The sequence below is a fragment of the Salmo salar genome, chromosome 15, assembly GCF_965601325.2.
Source record: "Salmo salar chromosome 15, fSalSal1, whole genome shotgun sequence".
Classification (NCBI taxonomy): Eukaryota; Metazoa; Chordata; class Actinopteri; order Salmoniformes; family Salmonidae; genus Salmo; species Salmo salar.
In genome coordinates, this window is record NC_138305.1 from 31,659,685 (window position 1) to 31,678,966 (window position 19,282).

General features: G+C 42.1%; 1 protein-coding gene across 1 annotated transcript in view; it reads left to right on the forward strand.

Moving 5' to 3' along the window:
* Positions 1-900: 900 nt before the first annotated feature.
* Positions 901-19,282, forward strand: part of lin28b (lin-28 homolog B (C. elegans)) — a 39,221-nt gene continuing 20,839 nt past the window's right edge. Inside the window, exons 1-2 of the mRNA XM_045695591.2 lie at positions 901-1,187; positions 1,872-2,062. Of these exons, the coding sequence (XP_045551547.1) occupies positions 1,178-1,187; positions 1,872-2,062 (201 nt within the window). The 5' untranslated portion in view covers positions 901-1,177. The remainder of the gene's footprint in view (positions 1,188-1,871; positions 2,063-19,282) is intronic.

Consider the following 19,282-nt stretch of genomic DNA (forward strand, 5'->3'; position numbering starts at 1 on the left):
TTTACTCTAAATGTATCTTCCATTTTGTATTCTAGATATTCAATTGAAGGCCTCCACTTGTTTGGTGTTTGCGTTCTACTACTCAATCTCATTCCAAAGACCTGACATTGTCCTGGTTTCCACCATTGGAGCATAGTAGTTTACGCAAGAGGAGGAATAGGGGGCTGGCCATGTGACCAAGCACTCAACGTAAATCAATTGTCTAAAATGCATATGTAACATTCTAGCTTATTTTATTACTCAAAGGCTAGAACTGACTTGCCTAGTTAAATAAAGTAACTTAAAAAAAAAATGGACTCTAATGTGTATTATTTAACGATATGTTGAACGAATTAATTTGCCACTTTAGTAAGTGCAGCAAAAAATGTGTCCAGCAAACAAATGTAATCTATCAATTCAAATAAACGCCTCAATTCAATCTCAAAGCGATTTTCTATAGGTCTATTTTACCACATGTATCTCGGTGAATCGTAAGGGCTTAGGAACGTAGAAAATAAAATGTAGTACTAGTGTATAAAATAAGCAGAACAACAGGTTTAATATTTACTACACCAGATGTTTGTTTGCATTCATTAGGTTGTTTCACAGTCTTTATAGTTCCAATTTAGTGCATTCGCTGCTGTTATTCAAATGTCAGCTATTACATTTTAGAAACAGATTTGGCTATTAAAAATGGTATGAAGCAGGCGAAAACCAGGCTGACCATTAAGGCAGAAGGCTACTACTGCCTTTCACACAACTCTTGGCCGAAGTTGTTACATTTGAAGCAAGATAACGCATCCTTCTTTAATAAAGGTGTGTTATTGTGAGGACACGGCTGACCACTTGGACCTAATCGGTTCCGAGTCAGTTTTCTTCGCTGCACTACCGTCCCTAGATCAGTGGTAAAATTAGTAGCAAGAAAGCATGTAATTGACAAAGTCACGTGTCTAGTACTGGCAGAGGCACAGCCAGTAAGCGAGTGAGAGAGCAAGCGCACGAAGTGGATTGAACGAGGAAAGGGTTGAAGGAGAGAGAAATGACAAAATATCAAAAGAGGGAAAGCACGCTGTACCATGCGAGCTAAATTTGTGACCGCTGGAATTGAGGATGTCGGATTAATGGTGACTATCATAACCCGTTTTCGCAGAGGAAGCTTTTCGATTGGAACTTTCGAACAGAGGGTCCGCGGGGAAACATGGCCGAAGGTTATTCTCCAATTATTTGTAAAAAAAAAAAAAAAATGGTCCTTACTTTTTCCTTCTGATGGTATAGAGGAGGGCTGCGACGGGCTATTGTTACATATAACATGTTATGTAGCCTACCGCCAACGATTATTGCCATGTGAAAATACATATTGGGGTCTTGTTGGAGTTGTTTGTCAACGATAAAGAGCGTATTGTGCCCAACAGGGGCTTGCATGGTGAACCATGTGTGTACACCTGCCCTTAGAGTTCCATACAATGCTGGTTAGTAACAGTGGTAGATGCACGTAAATATGTTCCAGAAGTTACATCAGTGAGCTTGCACGTGCAAGGGAAAATCGACCAATCAATCGCATATCGCCGTGCGCCATACAGCTAGAAGCCCCAGAAGTAGCCTGTTTTACACCGCTTTGCGTGATGTTGAAATCATTCTACCATGCACCAAAATCGTTACGTGGAGACGAATTCTAGCAAAGATGAACATCACATCGGCCAGTGGCGGGGATTCCCCTGCCGCTTAGGCTATGGAGATTTCCAACCAACTGGGCTCCATAAAAGTTGTGTAAAGGTTACTACTAGGCCTACTAACTGCGCAGGCACGGCTATAGGTTAAATACATATGACACATCCACACTCGTCTATCAATACATAGCCTACTGTAGCTTACTACTTTCATATGCCTTTTAGGAGGGGCGGGTAAAGGTGGCGGAGAAGACGAAGCCAAGTCGACGGAGCAGGAAGAGCGAATTCGGCCCCAGCTTCTGTCAGGAACAGGCCACTGCAAGTGGTTTAATGTTCGAATGGGGTTCGGATTTATATCAATGACCAGCAGCGAGGGGAGCCCCGTAGACCCCCCTCTGGACGTATTTGTTCACCAAGTAAGTTCCCCGAACGAGAAAACCCATGTAGGTTGACATTGTGCTGCTATGGGCATTGGGCATCTCCCTCTTTGGTGCAGTCTTTTACCTTGTACGTTGGAGTCTCCTCCACCTTGTTGATGGAAAGCAATGAGTCAGTAGGCTTGATCAAGCAGCCTAGGCCAATTATTTCTAAATGAGAAATGACTCGATTTTATAGTTGTATTAACCTTTGTCCTTGCTTGGCAATAACATCACGTGTTATTGCGAAATAGTGACCTTTTTGTAGGCCAGAGTGTTGGTTGCAACGTGTAGCCTATGTTTTAATTGACCATTTGTCCAAATGTGTTATTTTGTATCATCGTGACGTTTCCCTAGCATGTAGGCTACAGGGCACACAACAACATGCTGTGGTGTTTCCTTAATAAAGTGGCACTATCCCTGTCCGAACCCTGACTCTCCCTTGAACTGCACAGGAGAACGCTTGTATGACACAGTTTGTAGTTTTTTTTTAATTGCCTCATTGACAGGGAGAATATGGTTGATTGCCCACCATATTGGAAACCATGCAAAAAGACTGAGTAACTGTTAAAAACACTCAGTTGATTGTGTTCATACAGCTTTTTCGTTGAAAGATACTTTTGGTAGTGTTGTGTATGTGGATACCTGCTCGTTGAACATCTCATTCCAAAATCAGGGGCATTAATATAGAGTTGGTCCCCCCTTTGCTGCTATAACAGCCTCCTCTTCTGGGAAGGCTTTCCATTAGATGTTTGAACATTGCTGCAGGGATTTGCTTTCATTCAGCCACAAGAGCATTAGTGAGTTCGGGCACTGATGTTGGGCGATTAGGCCTGGCTCGCAGTCGTCGTTCCAATTAATCCCAAAGGTGTTCGATAGGGTTGAGGTCAGAGCTCGGTGCAGACCAGTCAAGTTCTTCCACACCGATCTTGAAAAAAACATTTCTGTATGGACCTCGCTTTGTGCACGGGGGCATTGTCAAGCTGAAACAGGAAAGGGCCTTCCCCCAAACTGTTGCCACAAAGTTGGAAGCACAGAATCGTCTAGAATGTTGTTGTATGCTGTAGGGACCTAGCCCGAACCATGAAAAACAGCCCCAGACCATTATTCCTCATCCACCAAACTTTACAGTTGGCACTTTGCATTGGGGCATGTAGTGTTCTCCTGGCATCTGCCAAACCCAGATTTGTCTGTTGGACTGTCAGATGGTGAAGCATGATTCATCATTCCAGAGAACACGTTTCCACTGGTCATGAGAACAATGGCAGCGAGTTTTACACCACTCCAGCTGATGCTTGGCATTGTGTATGGTGATCTTAGGCTTGTGTAGCTGCTCGTCCATGGAAACCCATTTCATGAATCTCCAGACGAGCAGACGAGCAGTTCTTGTGCTGACGTTGCTTCCAGAGGCAGTTTGGAACTCGGTAGTGAGTGTTGCAAAGAGACGATTTTTAAGCACAATGCACTAGAGGTCGACCGATTATTGGAGGGCCAAAAAAAGCCGATACCGATTAATCTGCCGATTTAAATAAAACAATTAAAAAAAAACATTTTTATTTATTTAAATTTGTAATAATGACAATTACAACGATACTGAATGAACACTTATTTTAACTTAATATAATACATCAATAAAATCAATTTAGCCTCAAATAAATAATGAAACATGTTCAATTTGGTTTAAATAATGCAAAAACAAAGTGTTGGAGAAGAAAGTAAAAGTGCAATATGTGCCATGTAAGAAAGCTAACGTTTAAGTTCCTTGCTCAGAACATGAGAACATATGAAAGCTGGTGGTTCCTTTTAACATGAGTCTTCAATATTCCCAGTTAAGAAGTTTTAGGTTGTAGTTATTATAGGACTATTTCTCTCTATACGATTTGTATTTCATATACCTTTGATTATTGGATGTTCTTATAGGCACTTAAGTATTGCCAGTGTAACAGTATAGCTTCCGTCCCTCTCCTTGCTCCTACCTGGGCTCGAACCAGGAACACATCGACAACAGCCACCCTCGAAGCAGCATTACCCATGTAGAGCAAGGGGAACAACTACTCCAAGTCTCAGAGCGAGTGACGTTTGAAACGTGCACCCCGCTAACTAGCTAGCCATTTCACATCGGTTACACAAGCCTAATCTTGGTAGTTGATAGGCTTGAAGTCATAAACAGCGCAATGCTTGAAGCATTGCGAAGAGCTGCTGGCAAAACGCACGAAAGTGCTGTTTGAATGAATGCTTACGAGCCTGCTGGTGCCTACCACCGCTCAGTCAGACTGCTCTATCAAATATCAAATCATAGACTTAATTATAATATAATAAACACACAGAAATATGAGCCTTAGGTCATTAATATGGTCGAATCCGGAAACTATCATCTCGAAAACAAAACGTTTATTCTTTCAGTGAAATACGGAACCGTTCCGTATTTTATCTAATGAGTGGCATCCCTAAGTCTAAATATTCCTGTTACATTGCACAACCTTCAATGTTATGTCATAATTCCGTAAAATTCTGGCAAATTAGTTCGCAACGAGCCAGGCGGCCCAAACTGTTGCATATACCCAACTCTGCGTGCAATGAATGCAAGAGAAGTGACACAATTTCACCTGATTAATATTGCCTGCTAACCTGGATTTGTTTTAGCTAAATATGCAGGTTTAAAAATATATACTTCTGTGTATTGATTTTAAGAAAGGCATTGATGTTTATGGTTAGGTACAGTCGTGCAACAATTGTGCTTTTTTTTGCAAATGCGCTTTTGTTAAATCATCCCCCGTTTGGCGAAGTTGGCTGTCTTTGTTAGGAAGAAATAGTCTTCACACAGTTCACAACGAGCCAGGCGGCCCAAACTGCTGCATATACCCTGACTCTGTTGCAAGAGAAGTGACACATTTTCCCTAGTTAAATAAATGAATGTTAGCAGGCAATGTTAACTAAATATGCAGGTTTAAAAATATATACTTGTGTATTGATTTTAAGAAAGACATTGATGTTTATGGTTAGGTACAAGTTGGAGCAACGACAGTCCTTTTTCGCGAATGCGCACCGCATCGATTATATGCAACGCAGGACATGCTAGATAAACTAGTAATATCATCAACCATGTGTAGTTAACTAGTGATTATCATTGATTGATTGTTTTTTATAAGTTAACTTTAATGCTAGCTAGCAACTTACCTTGGCTTCTTACTGCATTCCTGTAACAGGCAGGCTCCTCATGGAGTGCAATGTAAAGCAGGTGGTTAGAGCGTTGGACTAGTTAACCGTAAGGTTGCAGATTGAATCCCTGAGCTGACAAGGTAAAAATCTGTCGTTCTGCCCCTGAACAAGGCAGTTAACCCACCGTTCCTAGGCCGTCATTGAAAATAAGAATGTTCTTAACTGACTTGCCTAGTTAAATAAAGGTGTAACTTGAAATCGGCCCTAATTAATCGGCCATTCCGATTAATCGGTCGACCTCTACAATGCACTTCAGCACTAGTTGAGGAGATGGTGGGGTTGGAGGGGAGAGTTGAGGGTGGGGTTGAGGAGAGAGTTGGAGGGGAGAGTTTAGGAGAGAGAGGGAGGGAGTTGGTGGTGGGGGAGAGTGAGGGGGGTCGGAGTTGTGGGGGGGGAGTTGAGGGGCCGAGTTGGGGAGAGTTGAGTGGAGAGAGAGAGAGGGTGTTGGTGAGGGGGCTGGGTGAGAGTTGAGGAGGGGGAGAGAGAGGGAGGGAGACAGAAATAATGAGCTGCTTCCATGTCGACCTTGGAGAGATCTTCCTGGGGGGGCCAGGCATCGGGTTCCTGTCCAATCACTTCCTCTGTGTGTGCATGTGTGATTCTTCATCAGCTACTACTCTATCAATGAACTGCACACTCCTACACAGCCTTCTGTATGCGGTGTGTGTGATTTACATTTCCTATTTTGGAGGTGCAATAGATGAAGCTTTTAGTAAAAAAAAAAATAACGGAAATGAGTCAGCTTTTTCTACTTCAGAAGGGATGCTACAAAGCAGGATCAAGGAGTAAACCAACTTACTTGCATACATATTCTGATCTAGCTTTTTATATTGCAGAAAAATAAGCTTGAAATGGGCATGATCTAATTGATTTGACAAACAAAAATCCAGGTTTACTGTTTTTAATGAACCAGAAAATCAGTAGTTATTTCTGTTTGCTTATCAAAGGTATCTGGCTAACTCATTGATCCTGCTTTGTAGTACACCTCTGGTTCGTTGGCCATTCCTATGGGGGAAAGAATGGGGTTTTGGGATAAACGCTGAAAATAAGGTCTGAGGTTAACACAGGCTTAGGCGATCTTAAATGTTTTGTTCTATGAGATAATCTGTCAGTTTACATGACCTTTATGAATTATGACCTTTATGAATTATGACCTTTTATGTGCTTGTTTTGATTACATAAGTGCTTAGCTGATTAGAAGATTATCTCATGTCGCAGCTCTTGCCGTGTTTGCAGACATCCCCCAAACAAACAAAAACCGACTCTTGGAGAATGAGTTCCCAGCTGGTTAGGGTTGGGCATTTGAATACTCTAATAGAGGTTTTATTTTTCGAACACGAGGCCCGCACTGGAAAAAATATGTGCGCATTTACCTATATATAAACACAAGATGTAAAGTGTTGAACCTATGTTTCATGAGCTGAAATAAAGACATTTAGCATGTGCACAAAAAGCTTATTTCTCTCAAATTTTGTGCAAAAATGTGTTTACATCCCTGTTAGTGAGCATTTCTCCTTTTCCAAGATATGCCACACCTGTCAGGTGGATGGATTATCAAGAAGCTGATTAAACAGCTTGATCATTACACAGGTGCACCAATAAAAGGCCACTCTAAAATGTGCAGTTTTGTCACACAACACAATGCCACGGATGTCTCAAGTTTTGCAGGAATGTCCACCAGAGCGGTTGCCAGAGAATTTAAGGTAATTTCTCTACCAACATCATTTAAGAGAATTTGGCAGTACTTCCAACCAGCCTCACAACCGCAGACCACGTGCATGGCCTTGTGTGGGCGAGCGGTTTGCTGATGTCCCCATGGTGGGGTTATGGTATGGACAGGCATAAGCTACGGACAACGAACACAATTGCATTTTAGCGATGGCAATTTGAATGCACGAAAATACCGTGACGAGGTCCTGAGTTGCATTTTTTTTTTAACTGTCTGTGACCAACAGATGCATATCTGTATTCCCAGTCATGTGAAATGCATAGATTAGGGCCTAATACATTTATTTCAATTGACTGATTTCCTCATATGAACTGTAACTCAGTAAAATCTATGAAATTATTGCATGTTGCGTTTATTTTTGTTCAGTATAGATTGCAACAATGCCTAATTTATCATAACCATTACAGATGACAAATCTGGTCAGAAAGCACATTTTGCAATATTCTATTTTAAAATCGGACATATCGAGTGCATAGAGGAGTTCTGTATCTATAATTCTTAAAATAATTGTTATGCTTTTTGTGAACGTTTATCGTGAGTAATTTAGTAAATTGTTAGTAAATTCCCCGGAAGTTTGCGGGCGGTATGCTAGTTCTGAACGTCACATGCTAATGTAAAAAGCTGTTTTTTGATATAAATATGAACTTGATTGAACAAAACATGCATGCATTGTATAACATAATGTCCTAGGAGTGTCATCTGATGAAGATCATCAAAGGTTAGTGCTGCATGTAGCTGTGGTTTGGGTTTATGTGACATTATATGCTAGCTTGAAAAATGGGTGTCTGATTATTTCTGGCTGGGTACTCTGCTGACATAATCTAATGTTTTGCTTTCGTTGTAAAGCCTTTTTGAAATCGGACAGTGTGGTTAGTAAAGGAGAGTCTTGTCTTTAAAATGGTGTAAAATAGTAATATGTTTGAGAAATTGAAGTAATAGCATTTCTAAGGTATTTGAATATCGCGCCACGGGATTAGACTGGCTGTTGCGTTGGTGGGACGATTTGGTGCCACCTACCCTAGAGAGGTTAAGAAGGAAAGAAATTCCACAAATTAACTTTTAACATGGCACACCTGTTAATTGAAATGCATTCCAGGTGACTACCTCATGAAGCTGGTTGAGAGAATGCCAAGAGTGTGCAAAGGGTGGCTACTTTGATGAATCTCAAATATAAAATATATTTTGATTTAACACTTTTCTTTGTCACCGCATGATTCCATATGTTATTTCATACTTTTGATGTCTTCACTATTATTCTACAATGTAGAAAATAGTCAAAATAAAAAACCCTGGAATGAGTAGGTGTCCAAACTTTTGACTGCTACTGTATATTCAGCCAATAAAAGAGCAAGTGCAGGACCTCTAATGCAGTAACGTTGAAGCGATCTGACTAATATTACTTAGCCAACCAGAAGTAAGAAGCTAACGGTAAATGGAACCTACCTCAGCAGGAGCAAAACAAAATAGACTAAGTTCACATATCTTTAGGCTACATATCTTTTCACAGAGTAGGCTACTGAGACAGACAGTAATGTGGCGCTCAGTGGTGAGGCTGAGGCAGGCTGCCATGTATGCAGAGGAGAAAGAGGTTAGTACAGGGGTTCTCAAAGTTGGGGTCCACTAAGAGAATTTGTACTAATTTTTATCAAGCATATGTTTCAATATTAGATCTCCACATGGTCTGTCATCTGATCTCGATCGTCCACTGGAGTTTATAGTTTACTCTTTACCCACCTTTTCTTTTACCATTACAAATCAAATCACAGTTTTATTGGTCACATACACGTGTTTAGCAGATGTTATTACGGGTGTAGCGAAATGCTTGTAAAACTACATTGCTGATATTCATACAGAATCATAAATAATATTCAAATAATTCATGTGAATGTGATTATACGATCATCTGTGTGCTCCGTTGATGTCTGTCTCTGCGGCGCTTGATTAGTAATGCCTAGGAATACAAATGTGAACATTGTCATTCGATAAAAGAGATCTATTTACAGAGTTGATGATTTGATCCAATTCATCATTACAACTGATTGAACAGTCGCTGATGCTACACGGTTCTCATATTCCCCCCCCCCCTTTCAGGGGTATAACATTAGACTTGTACAGCTAACAGGCTAGGTGTTTGTAGATGGACTGAGGTGAATGAACCTACAGCAGCCAAGGTGATAATGGCTGGAGTCATTTTGGCTTGTTTTTGCTGTTCTCCAAATTAGCATTTTAAAGTGTTTTTTGTATAGAAATGCAGTAAATGAGCTTCAACTTTAAAAAATAATTGCCTAGTTCCGGACCTTACTGAAACCCTACTTATGCCCCTTTGTGTGTGTGTGTGCGCGTGTGTGTGTCAGCTTTCCAACATTTCGTAGCAACTATGTCATAAAACTGATTTCAAGTCAGGCAAGTGTGGAACTGTGTGTTCTCGCGTGGGGGTTGTTCCTTCAGGCATTCTTTTTAAAAGAGGAATTTGTTTAAAGACAAAAAAGGGAAGGGGCCTGATTTGCTGTTCTCCCTCTGCTGGGGATCAAGTCTAAAAACGTTGAGCATGGTGTGCTGCTGTACCGGCCCTTCCTCCATCGGAAACCTCCAAGTGTGTGTGTGTGTTTGCACAAGTGCATGTGTGTTTTTTTGGGGTTTGTTGTTGCCTTTTCTGCTGTTCCTGCCTGGTCCACTCCGTAATAATAGTTGAGCACTTGGAGGTTTTGTGTGTTTGCATGTGTGTGTGTTTGTGGCATAGCAGAGGTTAAAATGGGCCCCTAGTGAGATTAACCTCTGACCCGTGTCACCGTTTGGCATTCAAGCCCCACCTCTCCCCAGTCCCTGCCTCTAGATACCCAGTATCAGGCTTTGTCTCTAGTGCTACAGCCACACACCATCCTTCTTCCCACCTCCCCCCTCTTTACTTCAACGCTTCAAAAAACGCTTCCTTTTTTTTAGTAGGGGATGTATTGTATTGTCTAGAACACAGAGATGCTTCGCGGAGGGTTTGGTTTTGGCAGTGCTTCTGAAGAAGCTTGGTGGATTTGAATGCATCTTTTATGTACTATGTTTTTGTGAAATTGTATAAAGAGACATTTTGTATTTCAATGTAATAATGTTTACTTTAGTTTGTTTACTTCAGGATAATATATATTTTTTTATAAATATTTTGTTCTCAATGACCTAAGACCCTGGATCAAATACTCTAACAGAATAGAGTTCTTGGTTTGTGTTATTTTGTCATTGTCAAGTTGCATTTCCCTTGAAGTTATGGAAAGAAATTGGAGCAACAAACTGTTAAGACCATTCAATTTCCCAGCTTAGTTAGCAAGTAGCCACAGTATACTTTTTCATGTTTTTATTACCAATAGTTTGTTTACAGGGCTTACATTGATAATTAGTTTTGGTCATACATTTACTTATTGCAGAACCTGAGTACTAAATGCTGTTTTAATGCAACCAAAGCTAGCATTTAGATAACATTTAGCTAGCATTCACCTTGCATTTAGCTAGCAATGACCACAAGCCTTTATGATCTCAACCCATCTGGTGGGTTTTATTGTTTTAGAAACAGAACATGTATGAAAATAAATGATATACCCAAGGGCTAAAGATAATTACTGAGGAATAAACAGAAAGGGAAACCACAGCTTTTATAATTGTGTGTAAAAAGGTCAAGCCAGTAATTTTTCAATAGTTCTGAAGTTTGATTTTGATAATAGGCAACTTGTTTCCGAAACCATCTCTAGTCGTACAAATCCAGTCGCTGTCTAAAGTTTGTTTTATGTGCCCAGATTGAATGAATCCAACAGTAGGTTTAATTCTGGCTATTTCCAAGTTTAATCGTGAACATTGATCCATCTTAGTTTATATACCGATGATATTTAACTTTTTTTTATGAAGACAAAGTATTGTCAATGAAACCAAATGAAAGCCGTGATAGGATAGCTGCAGGTAACAGTCATTTCCTTTTCCTAGTGGTTCTTAAAGAATACACTTCAGAAATATCTGAAATGGCTTTACTGCTTTCTTTTATCATAATCAGTGTGTGTGTGTGTGTGTGTGTGTGTGTGTGTGTGTGTGTTGCATGGACCTGAAGTTGTTATTCGTAACGCTGTCAACCAGTCATGATGTAACCGGCTCAATCACCAGTCAAAAAGCAATATTTTTAGTGTTTAAAAACATATACAGTTGAAGTCGGAAGTTTACATACAATTAGGTTGGAGTCATTAAAACTCGTTTTTCAACCACTCCACAAATTTCTTGTTAACAAACTATAGTTTTGGCAAGTCTGTTAGGACATCTACTTTGTGCATGACACAAGTAATTGTTTACAGACAGATTATTTAACTTATAATTCACTGTATCACAATTCCAGTGGGTCAGAAGTTTACATACACTAAGTTGACTGGGCCTTTAAACAGCCTGGAAAATTCCAGAAAATTATGTCATGGCTTTAGAAGCTTCTGATATGCTAATTGACACTATTTGAGTCAATTGGAGGTGTACCTGTGGATGTATTTCAAGGCCTACCTTCAAACCCATTGTCTCTTTGCTTGACATCATGGGAAAATCAAAATTAAATCAGCCAAGAACTCAGAAAAAAATTGTAGACCTCCACATGTCTGGTTCATCCTTGGGAGGATTTCCAAACGCCTGAAGGTGCCACGTTCATCTGTACAAACAATAGTACGCAAGTATAAACACCATGGGACCACGCAGCCGTCATACTGCTCAGGAAGGAGACGCGTTCTGTCTGCTAGACGTACTTTGGTGCGAAAAGTGCAAATCAATCCCAGAACAACAGCAAAGGACCTTGTGAAGATGCTGGAGGAAACGGGTACAATAGCATCTATATCCACAGTAAAACAAGTCCTATATCGACATAACCTGGAAGGCCGCTCAGCAAGGAAGAAGCCACTGCTCCAAAACCGCCATAAAAAAGCCAGACTACTGCACATGGGGACAAAGACCTTACTTTTTGGAGAAATGTCCTCTGGTCTGATGAAACAAAAATAGAACTGTTTGGTCGTAATGTTCATTGTTATGTTTGGAGGAAAAAGGGGGAAGCTTTTAAGCCAAAGAACACCATCCCAACCGTGAAGCATGGGGGTAGCAGCATCATGTTGTGGGGGTGCTTTGCTGCAGGAGGGACTGGTGCACTTCACAAAATAGATGGCATCATGAGGTAGGAAAAGTATGTGGAGATATTGAAGCAACATCTCAAGACCTCAGTCAGGAAGTTAAAGCTTGGTTGCAAATGGGTCTTCCAAATGGACAATGACCCCAAGCATACTTCCAAAGTTGTGGCAAAATGGCTTAAGGACAACAAAGTCAAGGTATTGGAGTGGCCATCACAAAGCCCTGACCTCAATCCTATAGAAAATGTGTTGGCAGAACTGAAAAAGTGTGTGTGAGCAAGGAGGCCTACAAACCTGACTCCGTTACACCAGCTCTGTCAGGAGGAATGGGCCAAAATTCACCCAACTTATTGTGGGAAGCTTGTGGAAGGCTACCTGAAATGTTTGACCCAATTAAACAATTTAAAGGCAATGCTACCAAATACTAATTGAGTGTATGTAAACTTCTGACCCACTGGGAATGTGATGAAAGAAATAAAACGTGAAATAAATCAATCGCTCTACTATTATTCTGACATTTCACATTCTTAAAATAAACTGGTGATCCTAACTGACCTAAGACAGGGCATTTTTACTAGGATTAAACGTCAGGAATTGTGAAACCTGAGTTTAAATGTATTTGGCTAAGGTGTATGTAAACTTCTGACTTCAACTGTATATTTAATTGGGGGAAATGTATATCCTCAGCTTGATATTTAGCTCTATTCCCAAGTGGAAATGTCACATGTCTTACATTTGATTGAAAGTCTTTTTAGACCGGGGTCCCCTTCATTAGGCACCAAACCGAAGAGAACAGACTGAAACACTGAGCGACTACCTGGACGCTCATTTTCCTTTTCTGTTGCAAAATGTTTTCAGTTGTGTGACCTAATAAACACCATCTAACTGTAGGCTTTATCACATTCCTGTTTGTTTTTCAGTTCCAATTGAGAAACAATTATTTTAAATTTATTTTGGGCAGCTGGGCTTCTTTCTCTTTTAATTTATGAAGGTCGATTACATTTTAATACCAACGACAACAGCAGAAAACAAAACAAATACATTTGAAAAAGTGTCAATTTGTCTGGCAGATGTCAAATGTCCATAAGGTGCCGTGGTACTGTTCATTTTTGTTTGCTGTCCAGTTTCTTTTCTTAGTTGGGTCATTATTTGTCTGAAGACACTTCTGCTTTGAATTACAGTTATGACCATTGTTCTCCACAGTTTTGCGCTTCTCTCCAGTCCCATACTGTACCTCAGCTTTACAGCAATGCAAGAAGCAGGGCTGCTGTTTCTTTATGTTCAAAAATACAACTCTATTTGCAGTGTTGCCCTGTGCTTCTTACCTTTTTTTCCCTTTACTAGGGCTCCTGTTTGCTGAAGTGAATTAAGGTTGTCACCCTGCTACTGCTAGTTCTTTCTTTCTCCCCATCCACCTCACCTTGGTTCTCTTCTTCTCCCACCCAGCCACCTCACCTTGGTTCTCTTCTTCTCCCACCCAGCAACCTCACCTTGGTTCTCTTCTTCTCCCACCCAGCAACCTCACCTTGGTTCTCTTCTCCCACCCAGCCACCTCACCTTGGTTCTCTTCTTCTCCCACCCAGCAACCTCACCTTGGTTCTCTTCTTCTCCCACCCAGCCACCTCACCTTGGTTCTCTTCTCCCACCCAGCAACCTCACCTTGGTTCTCTTCTTCTCCCACCCAGCAACCTCACCTTGGTTCTCTTCTTCTCCCACCCAGCCAGCCACCTCACCTTGGTTCTCTTCTTCTCCCACCCAGCCAGCCACCTCACCTTGGTTCTCTTCTTCTCCCACCCAGCCAGCCACCTCACCTTGGTTCTCTTCTTCTCCCACCCAGCCAGCCACCTCACCTTGGTTCTCTTCTTCTCCCACCCAGCCAGCCACCTCACCTTGGTTCTCTTCTTCTCCCACCCAGCCACCTCACCTTGGTTCTCTTCTTCTCCCACCCAGCCAGCCACCTCACCTTGGTTCTCTTCTCCCACCCAGCCACCTCACCTTGGTTCTCTTCTTCTCCCACCCAGCAACCTCACCTTGGTTCTCTTCTTATCCCACCCAGCCAGCCACCTCACCTTGGTTCTCTTCTTCTCCCACCCAGCCAGCCACCTCACCTTGGTTCTCTTCTTCTCCCACCCAGCCAGCCACCTCACCTTGGTTCTCTTCTTCTCCCACCCAGCCAGCCACCTCACCTTGGTTCTCTTCTTCTCCCACCCACCCAGCCAGCCACCTCACCTTGGTTCTCTTCTTCTCCCACCCACCCAGCCAGCCACCTCACCTTGGTTCTCTTCTTCTCCCACCCACCCAGCCAGCCACCTCACCTTGGTTCTCTTCTTCTCCCACCCACCCACCCAGCCAGCCACCTCACCTTGGTTCTCTTCTTCTCCCACCCAGCCAGCCACCTCACCTTGGTTCTCTTCTTCTCCCACCCAGCCAGCCACCTCACCTTGGTTCTCTTCTTCTCCCACCCAGCCAGCCACCTCACCTTGGTTCTCTTCTTCTCCCACCCACCCAGCCAGCCACCTCACCTTGGTTCTCTTCTTCTCCCACCCACCCAGCCACCTCACCTTGGTTCTCTTCTTCTCCCACCCACCCAGCCAGCCACCTCACCTTGGTTCTCTTCTTCTCCCACCCACCCACCCAGCCAGCCACCTCACCTTGGTTCTCTTCTTCTCCCACCCACCCACCCAGCCCGCCACCTCACCTTGGTTCTCTTCTTCTCCCACCCAGCCACCCACCCAGCCAGCCACCTCACCTTGGTTCTCTTCTTCTCCCACCCACCCACCCACCCAGCCAGCCACCTCACCTTGGTTCTCTTCTTCTCCCACCCACCCACCCACCCAGCCAGCCACCTCACCTTGGTTCTCTTCTTCTCCCACCCACCCACCCAGCCAGCCACCTCACCTTGGTTCTCTTCTTCTCCCACCCACCCACCCAGCCAGCCACCTCACCTTGGTTCATTTCCATCCTCCTTCCGTCCTGATAAACCCATAGCAGAATGATCTACCTCTTCCCCAACCCCGCCCTCTGATCAAATATGGTCCGGTCCATAATCAGTGTGCGCTAGCAGTTAGCATGTTGTTAATTTGGGCCAGGGGGGAAATGGGAACACTCTTAAATGTTTGATGGGGGGTTTGGGTAGAGGTTAGGGGTTAGTGGCTGTAATGAAAACGTGCGGATGAGGGCGAGGGATGTTAGCGCGGTGAGGTTTCGTCTTTTGGTGTGTTTTAAATAAAAGAAAATGATATGCATCCTGTTGGGTCACGTCCATCTGTGACAATCGGGGCCAGCTTTGTCCACTTAGCATTTCCTGTGTGTAAAAAGATACTTAATGGCACCGCACCACATGGTCGTCTCTCACACACACACACACACACACACACACACACACGGTTGTGCACATGGACACAGTCTCTCCCCCCCCCCCCACTGCTTCCAATAGGCTACTTCACTCCGACCAGCAGCTCCATCCCATAATTAGCCCTCACACAGCTCCTTTCTCGTTCCACTTCCTGCATCGATTACCGCGACTGGTGATGACGATGCTTAGGACGCTATTTTTATGCAGGGCGCTGGGTTTACTATTTGCTTCCTTCGCAGTTTGCACACACTCGCATGCACGCTACGCATGTACACACACATTCTGGAGGTAGTCTTATGAGCATAATAAGTACATAATCATTTTCTCTTCCCAGGTTGCTGTGAAAGACAATGTCTTCTCAGCGTTCCTTGCAAATGAACGATGAAAAATAGATGAACACACACACACTCTCAGACCAAATCCTTATTATTTGTATGTGGAAATGGCACATGGGTAACTTTCAGAATGGGCAGGCAGTTTTGGAGGTGTGGGGGTTGGTTGGTCGGTGTGTTCCCTGTCAGTGGGTCCTCTTTCTGGGGGGGAGGGGGTTATGCACTGACCTGCAAGGCTGCTGGTCATTCCTGGTCCCTCCCAGGCCTGATCAAATGGAGGTTTTGTTGCTGGTCCCTCCTGGTCCCTCCCAGGCCTGATCAAATGGAGGTTTTGTTGCTGGTCCCTCCTGGTCCCTCTCAGGCCTGATCAAATGGAGGTTTTGTTGCTGGTCCCTCCCAGGCCTGATCAAATGGAGGTTTTGTTCCTGGTCCCTCCAGGCTTGATCAAATGGAGGTTTTGTTCTTGGTCCCTCCAGGCCTGATCAAATGGAGGTTTTGTTCCTGGTCCCTCCAGGCCTGATCAAATGGAGGTTTTGTTGCTGGTCCCTCCTGGTCCCTCCCAGGCCTGATCAAATGGAGGTTTTGTTCCTGGTCCCTCCAGGCCTGATCAGGAGTTGCTCCTCCATTGGAGCTGAACAGAATGTGCTGGAGGCATTTCTCTCTCGCCTCCCCTCCTCCCACTCGCGCAGCACACCCCCACCCTGCTCCAGGCCACTCCTCCATTTTGTTCTCTCTTTCTCTCCTCTGACCATGCCCTCTCTTGACCTCTGTGTGTAAACTGAAACCAGGCAGGACACCCGCCAGGTCACCTGAGAGGACACCCGCCAGGTCACCTGAGAGGACACCCGCCAGGTCACCTGAGAGGACACCCGCCAGGTCACCTGAGAGGACACCCGCCAGGTCACCTGAGAGGAGGGCACTCGGGTTGCAGGTTCTGATTCTTCAGGTTTACACACACACACAGACAGACAGACAGACAGACACACATATATATGTACGTACATGCAAGCACACACACAGACACACAAACGCACATCTGGCATAATATGCATTCCTTTGTCCGGAATGTATTTTATTAGGGAATAACTCAATTTCATTCATCTGATTTAGTTCATAGTCGAGTAGCTTGAATAAAGTCCTACGGCACTTTGTAATTACTGACACATTATTCTACACACAAGATACTGTGGTTATATAAAAAGCCAATTGTATATCTTTACTATCATTTCCTAGATACTAGATATTCATTAAAGTATCTAGGAAATGTGAGTTTACATATTTCTAGTGGACAAAAGGACTTGTGTGGTTTCCTAACTGACAATCACTGGACCAGTGTTATGAAGGCTCAGGGGGCGGGGATGCGGGGACCACTGAACTTTGACCCGGAAACACATGCTGCTTTCATAAAATGATGACTGGAGCGGACGAGGAAGGCTCTCATTGATTGGCTGAGCCAGAGAATCAATGACAAGTCATGATTATGCCTTGAAGGAAAGAGAAGCAGTTCTGCTCAATTTTTATTTTTAGTTCCAAGATATTTTAAACTGCCCGTAATATTTTAGAATTTATAATAATATATCCATCATAAAGTCGCTGGGATTGAAATCATTTTTTAGCTATTTGAAGTTGTGGTTTTAGTTTGTTTTAATGCTGTTGTGGTTTGTACAAAAATGTATAAACTCCTGAAGTGACCCACTACAGCTGAAACGGACATATAATACCCAACTTGGTTGTCATTCGCAACTTGTATGCATATTAATTCAGTTCACCATGACATCATCCTTTTCTTCCATTCTCTGTCCTTTTCTTTCCCCTCATCCCTTGTTTTGTGGTGAATGTAATAGAGATGTAGAATCTTGCTGTCTCTCATTCTTTCCCTAATCCTTTCCTTTTCCTCACAGCATATCCAAAACATCCAGAACGGTCTCCTACTTTCAGCTAGCTGGAGTGAGCTAAGCTAATCACCTACTGCTTGCTAGCAGGAGACAGGGAATGAATGAGTGAAGGAAGGAAGGAAGGGATAAATGAACGAATGAACACGTTGTGTGAGATCATGTATGATTGAGGAGTCTTTTTCACCCTTTGTGAAACCACGAGTTATTTAAATGATGAATGTGTAGATTCCCCTGTCTTTCATAGTTATGGCATTTTCCCACCGATATTCTTTAAAGAGTTTGTTGTGCTTTTAGTAATTCGGTTAGTAGTGGTGATGTCTTTTAGTGATGAGGTTCACGTCTTTATTGTCAAGAAGCACAAAGATATGTCCTCACCAAAATGTCAAAATAATATGTATAGTGAAATCTCTGATTGAACTACTGTGCTAATTTTGGATCACTTTGAATTGGTAGGATTAGATATATTTTGTAGTTTACAGTACTTTAAGTAAAATGCGACATTGTAATTTTAGAGATGCAGTTGTTCTAAGTATTTCAATTAACCATAGAGTTTTACATGTATTGATTTCAATGGGTTATCCCAAGATGTGTCTGTGTATAACAGAAGGGTTTGTTTCTATGTTATCTGAAAACAATTAGTGCTAGAAATGATGCAAACTGGTATTTTAGATAACTCACTGAATTAGAAATAATAAAATATATTAAAATAATTGAGTGGTTTAGAGATTTGAATGATATCATTTACTTGGGTATTTGGACTGCCTTTTAGCCCCTCCCACTTGTACAATTTCATTGGTTGAGGGAAATTGCTGTCTTTATTTCAAGCAATAAATGAAATGTAAGATTACTGTATTGATTTTAAATAATTGCTAGATATATAATCAGAATAAGGGTCTAAATGTAAACTAGGACAGTTAGTAGCTGTTACTAGTGGCATAATAATGACTGATTTTCACATTAAAATCATTAGATAATGAATTCATGTTGATTAGTCAATAGACATCACAATTTCCATTTAGAAGGGGTATGTGAGATGATAAAAACACCATTATAAAGATATTCAAGCTTCTATAATAGCTTTGTGTTCTTAATTCTAAGCAACATTTTGTGTGAAATATTAAATGTATTATAGCAAATATACACATAAATCTATGTAAAAAATGGGTTAATTCATAAAGAAATTATTTGTTTCATCTTAGAAGAAATAAGCTGTAATAACTTTTTAGTGCAACTTATTTCTGTCTTTCCTATTGGTTTCCAAAGATAATATTTAACTAATAATATATCAAAGATTAATACAAAATAAAGCTATACATTGGACCAGATTTATTATATTTTCATGAAACATGAAATGATTGGTACTACTTTGTTTGGATTGTCAGTAGTCCATCTGTAGGTGCCCTATCTTCTAACCCTAACCCTTATTCAAATACTAACCCTAACCTTAACCCTTATTCAAATACTAACCCTAACCTTAGCAAGCAGTTTCTTATCAACAGATAGATAGTTTGACGATCTGTAGAGGTTCTACAGATGGAAACTCCAGGCCATACAAATAGTGTTACCA